At 37.5% G+C, this 9,852-nt stretch overlaps 1 protein-coding gene across 1 annotated transcript; it reads left to right on the top strand.

Annotated features, from left to right (window-relative positions):
- Positions 1-4,239: 4,239 nt before the first annotated feature.
- Positions 4,240-9,852, top strand: sec11a (SEC11 homolog A, signal peptidase complex subunit). Its single transcript, XM_069690535.1, has 6 exons — positions 4,240-4,418; positions 4,861-4,970; positions 6,283-6,432; positions 6,628-6,747; positions 8,577-8,634; positions 8,744-9,852. Exons 1-6 carry the CDS (start codon positions 4,368-4,370, stop codon positions 8,792-8,794), a joined length of 540 nt encoding a protein of 179 aa, XP_069546636.1. The 5' UTR covers positions 4,240-4,367; the 3' UTR covers positions 8,795-9,852.

Genomic DNA, 9,852 nt, shown 5'->3' on the forward strand with positions numbered 1-9,852 from the left:
TGCTATTTTAATGCTGATGATAAACAATATAATAAGTATATAATACCACCACAAAACTAATTCTGATTGAGAAAGATATCTGAAATAGACATTGCTTTGCAACTTAACTAAAATATCAGAAATCTTGAAGTGTTCACTTTTCTATGATCTCTTCACAGTGTATCTTTGTCTGTCTGAGAAATCACATGTGCCTGAGATGAACAACGTCAGAGAATGAGTCCTTATTCCAAATGTTTCCCGCCAGACGTTAATAGAAAAATTATGAGTGAAGTGGAGAAATTACAGAGAAAAGATGCATTGGCACAGCTCCTCATGCTACACTGAGTAGCTCTGACAAAATGCAATAAAATCACTGAGTGATCACAGCCTTAATACCCATGATAAGACGCAGCAAATGAGGGAATTGTTAGTCCTTAACTGTAGAGATTTTGCATGTACATTTAGGCCAAAGTAATTCCCATTCCATTTATTAAGACATAATGTTGAGTTGATGTGAAGATCTTTCACACAGCTGCCAGGTCTTTAGCACATTAAACACATTTGCAGCATTCAGTCTCACATTCGTGCTCATTACGAGACAACATGTAAAAACATGCTCAACACAAAAGATCTTATTTGCATTTCATTTTGATAGTTTTGACAGATAACACAGGCAATAGCAAAGGAAAGGAGAACATTTGGTCTACGTGAGCTGAACAAGGTTATGTCAGTAGTATATTTAAAGAGGAAGTACAGTCCATAAGTTCCCGTTAAAGCAAATAGAAAAAAGACTCAAAGCAGAAACAGAGGCTCAAAGGTGTGGTATCTAAGAACCACTTTCTCACAGAGCTGGCTGTGATTCCGACCTCACATTGTTGTACCTGACTGACCTCAATTACCATTGGCGGGTCAGGGTGGTTGTGACCATTTAGCCAGATTTTATGAAAAGGATCACACGTTCTTAAATGCCACAGACTAGCTGGCATTTGAAAAAAGTTTTATCTCCAGTCCTCCAAAAGTCGCAGGCTGCCACTGGTCTCGGTGCCATCGCTGAGTTGACCGTCAGTGCTGCTGAGATAATCTACCATATCACAGTGAGCTTTTGCTGACTATTAAATAATGACATTCTGATGCAAATCTCACATTATTTTCTCTCACAAGAGAACTTAAAGGCTAAACCTGAATAAAATCAGTGTTGGCTACATACTGTATACTGCAGAGGAAAAGGAGGTGATTGCAATAATCTGAACACAAAAATTGGTCAATGAAAAAAAAATCTGTTAAAAAAACACAATGTTTTACATAAAGTTCCCCGCAGCCACCTTGTGTGACAGCAGGGTGTCATAAATATCTATAATATCTACAACAACATACACTGGCTATCACCTGGGATCCCCACTTTGTAGAAATATTCATATTCAAGAGTCACAGGCTCTAAACAGCTTCAGCAGGTGTCCTAATTTTTTTTTACAACATCACTCTGTGCCTCTGGTGGGATAAAACTTTATTAGTAGGGCACATATATATCCCCTCACACTACTGCCCTTTGCTCACACAGGGGAGGCCTGCAGGAACACTGAGAGAACGATCTGATGGAGTGTAAATACATCACAAACCAACTGTGATATTCAGTTCTGCATAAAACCATTTGCGCTGGCTTTGCTGATTTATGCTTATTTATAAATCTGGATTCAGACAGACAGATTTCAGTAACATGTTGCTCTTTAAGAAATAAGAAAAAAATAACAATATGAGTTTGAAAACTGCTGAATAGCCATTAATGAATAACTGCACTGGGCAGTGTGTGAATTTAACAGCTGTTGTTCTTCCCTGCACGAGAATGTTTTTGCATGAGGGTCTGATTGCTCATGTAACTCAAAGGTTTTGTGGCATGAGTAAATGTTCATAATTTTTCAATGAGGAATCGATCACTTATATTCTAACTCAGGAGAAAATAATGAACAAAGTACACATTCTTACTGTTGATGACCAATGTTGTAAAAAAAACAAAAACCTTAATTATTAATGTACAATAGGCAAAAAAAAATATAAAATGTAGCAGCTAAACTATCTCACATTTTTAAAGTTACGTTTTATTAAGGTACATTTCAGCAGTCTAACATGACACAAGCCCCGTCATTACTGCTCTATACGCATGTCCCTGATGACACAGTGTCATGGGAAAACCAAACAGTGTTACTGCAACATGTTGTATCAGGGGGAAACAAAATGTTGTGAAATTAAAATGAGCTTTTAAACAGCCAAGAAACACACACAAACACAATTGAATGAGTCATAGAAATGCCAACATCAAACCTGACTTTTAAATGAGGGCTCACACACGTGGCCTGTGAATTACTAATCATCTCTAAAGGCTGAGTCAACATCCAGAGAGCGTTGGTGGGTTTCAAGTGAGTGGTCACCAATTACATTATCTACTCAGTTATATGCACTTCCTTTAGGGAAATTGGACATCGTCTATCATAAAAACAATGAGGTAATAATTTGTGGTCAGGTGCCTGCTGATATTTTTCTTTTTTATATTTATTTGGATAATTACAATTTTGATTAAGAGAGATGTTAATTAAGGTTGTAGTGGAAAGTAAACTCATGTCATGACTCTGTACTCTGTTTTATTTGCAGAATGAAGTTTACCCACCTTTAACTGCCCATTAATATGTCCTTATAATAATTAAAATAGATTTTTATTGCTGGTTGTTTGGTTTATGACTCCATCACAATTACTATATTGTTTTGGTTTAGTCTCACTTCTCTTATCGACCTCATTTCTGTCATCAGCAGTCAACAACTGCTAAAACAGATCTGATAAACTCAGTTAAGGGTACCTGCACAAAAAACAAATGTCAGACAAAGTAAGTAAGATACTGGTATCTAAATAAAGCAGAGTATTTAGGAGCTCGGGATAAGATAGCTATATTAGGTGAAGGGGACAGCGACGGAAACAAACAGAAAAGTGAATGTTGAACATACTCTCATCAGGTCCCAAAGGAAAGACTCCAAATAATGCACAAAATTTAAAATATACCATACTACAACATGTTGTGTTATTCTACCTCTGGTGGCCAAGATAAAAAATACAAGATTATTCTTGCTTTAACCTATAAATATGAAATGTTACTGAGGACCAGATGCTTTTGCTGGGTTCATTAGGTTAACAGAACATTTAATCATCTCAGTCAGTAGCTGTATTTATGTGTACAGCCATAGTGGCGGTTGAGGACGAACTGTATCTAGGAGAGTTTTCAACATCTGCAATATCATGCTGCAGATGTTGACCAGGGCTTTGCTGTATGCTGAGGTGTGCTGGTGCAGCAGGCTGAGAACAGCTGACAGTAACATAATTGACAAACTCATGAAAAAGGCCGGCATCCTGGGGCTCAAACTCAATTCTCTGATAGAGCATCATGGACTGATCCTTTCTCAGAGGAACCATCAGCCTTCACACCTTTTCTCTAACTGGACACTGATGAAGATTGTTATCATGTTCTACATCTTACACTTGATCCACAGTTGCCAACTCTTATTCTTACTGCTTTTTATCTCCTATAGCAGTGTGAGTCGCAAGTATTGTAACCTACTATGTATAGTAACTCTGATGCACCTTTGTATAGTGCAAGCATATAAAAGATAGTTTTTACATTAAAAAAAAAATAGCACATTTCAATGCTACGTTTCATATTTAAAAACTATCTTTTATATGCTTTGATTATGGCAAACGACTTTGGGGATAGCTTATTCCCTCATACAGTCACCCGCTTGCTCACTGTGTCACCAAAAAATATCCGACCTTTACTCAAGATCATCTCCACACAATACATGGGCTCTTTTGTGCATCGGTCTAGTCCACTTAAACCGAAAAACTTTCAATTTGGGTAAAAGAGGTATATATCACTCACATACTTTCAACATTTATTCGAACCTGCTCTAAATAAATACCTATCTACCTATTTATCTATTAAGCTGTTCATCGCTATATAGTGCTAATTCACGTTTAAAATAAATCTTGATCTCAGTTGAATAAATCCCAGCTAAACACAAACGAGCCTCTTTTAATATGTTCCTCTCGTGAATAAACAGCCTCTTGTGTGATCCTAAACCACTCCGGTGCAGCAGCATTTGAGGACAGAGCCAGCAACACGTTTCTCTTCAGCTTCGTACTTTTGGAAACCACCCTCTGCCCCTCTCTCGTATCCTGAACTGACACCTCACCTCGCAGCGCACATGTGGGCGGGACTTCCGGTCGAGCGCACCCGGAAGATTCGGATGCAAGTTTCACAGCTCGACCGCGCATCCATATGCTCGTTACTTTAAACGTTTTGATGTGATTTAGGTGCTTTTTTTTTTTCTACTCTCTAGTTTTTGCAACAATGTTATCGTTAGACTTTCTCGACGATGTCCGTCGCATGAATAAGCGGCAGGTAAGGTTACCGGAGCTCGAGTTTCCTCTGCCTCTTTGTCCGGTGAGAGACCTCGGAGCTAACGACAACTAGCCGCGGTTTAACGCCGCAGCCTGTCTGCCTGATGTCGGCGACCTCCGGAGTTTTCACGCACACGTGTCTTACACGGTCTCCAAAAGACTGCAGCCTAAAATATGTCCGCAAACCTCGTTTACCACAATAATCCTGCCTTCAGTCAGCTGTTGTCTTCATGGCACCGCTAGTCCACCGGCAGATGTGCTTACAAATGAGTCACCAGTGAATGTCGTGTTTTTTTGTTTTTTTTTTACTAACAAAGTGTGGATTAATCATGTTTATTAAATTCATCTCGAGTTAGTTTTTACCTAAAAAAAAAAAAGAAGAGCTGACTGCTGGTTATCCAGGTGCACGTCACTAAAATGAAATGTCCCCATCCTGTCTGCAGCTCTATTACCAGGTGCTGAACTTTGGTATGATTGTGTCCTCTGCTCTGATGATCTGGAAAGGACTGATGGTCGTCACTGGCAGTGAGAGTCCCATTGTTGTTGTCCTCAGGTAAGTTGCTCATATTTGCTGGGGTTTTGATTCCTGACCTACATTTTTATTCTGCACTGTGTTGTGAGAACTGAAGGAACTGGTTAGCGTGGTAGAAATAACAATTATTTTCATTTATCAAATAATCTTATCAATTATTTTCTCGATTAATCAGTTAGCTGTCTGATCTTTTTAAATATTAGAAAATTATGAAAAATGTTGACAAGTGTTTCCCAACACTCAAAGTGCAGCAAAAATGTCTTGATTTTGTTTCCCCCCCCAGATCAATATCCTACAACTAAAATAAATTCAATTTGTTATCACAGTCGAGGACCTAAAAAAAACAAAAATTCACATTTAAGAAGCATGTTTAAAAATGATTTAGCTTTCATTTTTATTTAAAAATAAATCATAATGACGAATCGATGACAAATTCAGGTATGGATAATTCAGCACGGAGCTTAGTGCTTCCTTGCAGAGCATAAACTGCTACTTCCTCATTTAACATTGACTTCTGTTTGAAGCCTGATGCTAATACAATAAGCAAACCACTGCCACCTCAACATTATTTCACAACACATATCCTGCAGAAGCTGCAGTTTCCTGTTTGTGTTTTTGTGTCTTCGATGTTGTCCTGCAGGTTTCGTATTTTCTTTATACTTCTGTTAGCGTCTCTCTCTGTGTACTTTGAAGCATACGATAGTTATTGGGGAACGTCACATGCTCAGTCTGAATTGAATTGAGTTCGATTAGCACGGGAACCTTGATGAACGCACCACCTCTCAAGATCTGTAACGCTAGATACAGCATGTCCACTCTGCTCTTCAAACCGTGTTATGATCTGTAACTCTCTTTTAAGTTAGGTTCCTTTTGCCAGATGATTGTCCAGTAAATGTTTTCTTTTCTGACTGAAATAGGTATATAGCTTTGCGATGTCATATTACCTCTTAAGTTTTACGCAATGGGAGAAGTGTGGTTCAATCACCGGTAGGTAGTGATGTCTTTGTGCAGTTTTGGTCCTAATATAAGCCACGCAATGTTGAGCTGTCATGTTCAAAGTAGATGTTTATGTGCTTTTGTGGCATTGCAAAAATTAAAATTTTCTAATGGACACATTTGAGTCCTAATTTCTGATGTTAAACAATTCTAAATATAGTAAACATATAGTTGTTTTTCAAATCTTTTATAAAATGTATCTCTTCCAGGAGATGTCTGTAAAGCAAAGGATGAGCTATGCATAGCATATTATTAATTTAAAAAAAAAGGACATTTCTTGTTTAAATTATCAAATGGTACCAGCTAAATTTTGTAATACATACCTATATTTTTCTAGTGGCAGTATGGAGCCAGCTTTCCACAGAGGAGACCTCTTGTTTCTGACCAACCGGGTTGAGGATCCCATCAGAGTCGGAGAGATTGTTGTCTTCAGGATAGAAGGCCGAGAGATCCCAATAGTACACAGAGTCCTAAAGATCCATGAAAAGTATGTATGCGTATTTTAATAGTGTTTTTATCCCTGGTGAAGTTGATCTTCCAGTATCACAGAGTCCCATTCCTGTCCATCAAAGCTGAGTGTCATTCATAATATTGAATTCTATTGACATCAATGCTAAATAATGCTGACATTTCATACTCTTTGTGAATCCTCATTAAAATCATGCTGATGCTTTGTTCACAGGGAAAATGGAGACATTAAGTTTTTGACCAAAGGGGACAACAATGCGGTGGATGACAGAGGGCTGTACAAGCAGGGCCAACACTGGCTGGAGAAAAAAGATGTGGTGGGACGAGCTAGGGGGTGAGTATATTTGTGGGGAAAAGTACATAATAGTACAAATATCTTAAAACCATATTTGATGCAGATAATTTGAGCTGCTCAATATGTTTCCAAATCAAAGCTGTAGAATTGCAACCCGTGAAAGTTTGAAGTGCCGGACAGGGAAGATGTGTTGAATTCAAATAGTCTTTATTGGCAAGATAAAACAGTATGTGTGGCCAACACATTTCTGTTCGGGGCAAACACAATAAAAGCATCACTTAATGGAATCGAGTATGACAGCCGTGTTTTTCTTTGAGAGAAACTGTCAAGGTCATTTACAAAAAGCAGCAATTTCTCATCTTGCCCTGTTTTAAGATTTGGGGTTAGTGTTGTTCTGTTGTCTTTTCTAGTTAATTTAAATGTAACAAGGTCAGACTCGGGGAGGTTCGTCCTCCCTATCAGCGCTTGTCCTTATGCATGAGAGGGGAAGGAAGGGCACTGAACAGGTATATGTAGCAGCTGTTCATCTCCGAAATTCATCTTTTGATTGTGCTGCATAAGAACTGTGGCCTTCTTTTTTTCCCTCTGGATTGAATTTATTTTGACAAGTACCTTAATTGTTAAAGCTGGATTTATAGTGATACAAGAGGTAAATGGGAGCCCCAACGAAGGAGCCTATGGTGTATAATTTGAATTATAGTCCCCCCCTGTAAAGCTTGATGCTTGTGTTGTTTGTGATCAGACTATGCAGTGTTCTATATTTCCCACAGTGACCGTATTCATGAATTAACTTTGTGAATCAGAGCATTGGTGAGCTACAAACTAAGATAAATAGCTCTGGAGTTGTCTTCAGGTAACCTTTGCTTTGCATTTTTTCCCCAGAGTGTCGTTGTCTCAGTGGAGGTTTGAAAAATACTTGAGATGTTTTTGTGTATTAGCAAAGTGCACCCTGCCAGCAGATTTCTATGTAAATCCCGGCGGCTCTAGAAAGGCTCTCGAGGCATAATTGCATACTGTATCATACATTTGTGTGCTGTGATGTGCAGATGTAAGGTGTCTCAAGATCTTGGAAAATGAACTTTTATGAAATATAATAAAAAGTTTATTCTTTACAACACTTATTGACAAAATATATATAAACTGCCACCCATATACAGTAAAATATGAAGGGTCAATTGTCATTTAATTAACAAGCTTTTAGTTTCTTGTTTGACACCTATCACCTACTGGGTAGCCATTTAGGGATAGCTAGCGGCTCGCTGGCCGTCAGTCATAACTGTCCTTTTTTCCAGAAAAACTTGCTTCACCATACTTTTGTATTAACAAATAATGTTTATTTACTTAAATATAATATCATTTTACATTATTTCATTGACAATATAACTTAAATTTACTCCATTTCCTTAGAGGAAACTCGTCCAAATCATTAGTAACACCTATATCTCGGTTGTCTTTGAGATCGACAGCTTTCACGCCGGCCTCTTTGAAGAGAAAACAATTTGCTCATAGAATACCTACTGTCTTTATGTCAACATGTCTCTTCCAAATGTTGTTTATATCACGGATGTGTTTCATTTCGTATTCCTGTCAAATGAGTGCGTTTACTGTGACGTTACTGTGTAACACTCCCGTGTTGTTGTAGAAATGTTTTTCATTCGGCGAATGATATTCCTGAAAATATGATCACCATTCATTCATTCATTCATTATTGACATCTACTCTGTGTTTGTTGTTACAATCATTATCAGCTCCGCACAAAGTTTCTCGTTTATATGTTTTACTCAAAGGGGTGTGAATTGACCTGACAAACTGACATGTATTACGTATCAATGAATTTTCCTGACTGTAAGCGATGTTGTAATCTCCAGGTTTGTGCCATACATTGGAATTGTCACCATTCTCATGAATGATTACCCCAAGTTCAAGGTAAGTTGGTCATTCCTGTCGATTAGTACTAGTTGACAAGATTCTGGTAGTTTTTAAGCTGAAAGCTTTACATCACAACACCACTTATTTCACTGTTTTCATTCTGCAGTATGCTGTTCTCTTCATGCTGGGTCTCTTCGTGTTGGTCCATCGGGAGTGAGGTCCCCACACTTCAGCACTCAAGAAGGATAAACTACGTCCAGGGAAACCTCAGTCATGCCTTTCAAAATGGAATTAAGTTAGACTTTGTCAAACCCAACTGGCTTTTTTGTACCATCTGTTTGAACATTTTGTAGAAATGTGGATAGGGTGTTTACATTTGAGAAATCCAAGCTTTAAAAGTATTTTTGTGAGGGATCTAGGCTAAATTTAAATTGAAGTCAATCTTTATTTGTAATCTTCAGAATGTGAAACCGCATTCTTAAAGATAAATTAAGTCTTGTTTTCTTTCCTGTTGAATTGTTGTCTTTGAGAAAAATATGTGAAGTATTTTATGACAACTGAATATGAATGATATTAAATATGAAATCTGGATACCATCCACTATGGATTATTTTAAGTCTTTGCCTCATTTTTCTTTTTAGCCCCTGTTCAACAGTACAAGTTTGTATTATTGTACAGAATTCATTCTCATGAAACAGAAGCCATTTCCTCTGGTCACTATTTGTTTAGGTCACTGATGAGCAATATCTTTTTGAAAGAAAAAAAATTAGCAGGGAAATGAGTTTTTGTATTTCTATTGCTGTTACAGAGAGACTTGCATTAAATTAAACATGTTTTAGTAGTTCGACATAATGTTAAGCAATTAAAAAAAAAGTCCTTAAAATAAGCTATATGTGGTGAAGATTTCATACTTTCATACTGTTTGTGTATAATTCAACTATCCAAATATTCTGTGAAACCAATACCAACCTTTCAGGTGAACTGTGACAGAGATAATTTGTTGCTCAGACATTTTGCTGTTAATTAAATGGTGTAATGGCTTGTTTGGTAAATTTCTATGTAAAGGTCACTTTTTTTTTTTAAAGTGGGCTGAGATTCCCGTGGTTGCAGACATGCTTTGAGCATTAACCTTGTTGCTGTGCTTTTGTGACGTAAGTGCACTTATGTGTTCTTGCAATCAAGGGAAGTTATGTTGTGGCTATCCAGCACCGACACGTAATCATACAGTGGTATGGATCAACATGTAATCTTAATATAAATCCACTTTAAATTGTA

Source organism: Brachyistius frenatus, unplaced genomic scaffold, assembly GCF_029030835.1.
Source record: "Brachyistius frenatus isolate BFR_SWC_R1_liver_20210118 unplaced genomic scaffold, ASM2903083v1 Contig_9, whole genome shotgun sequence".
NCBI lineage: Eukaryota > Metazoa > Chordata > Actinopteri > Embiotocidae > Brachyistius > Brachyistius frenatus.

Bases quoted from the DNA above. Each gene is read 5' to 3' on its own strand.
- sec11a (XM_069690535.1), top strand. From the start codon at position 4,368: ATGTTATCGTTAGACTTTCTCGACGATGTCCGTCGCATGAATAAGCGG. The intron at 6,433-6,627 runs GTATGTATGCGT...CTTTGTTCACAG, and splicing joins GTCCTAAAGATCCATGAAAA to GGAAAATGGAGACATTAAGT. The intron at 6,748-8,576 runs GTGAGTATATTT...TGTAATCTCCAG, and splicing joins GTGGTGGGACGAGCTAGGGG to GTTTGTGCCATACATTGGAA.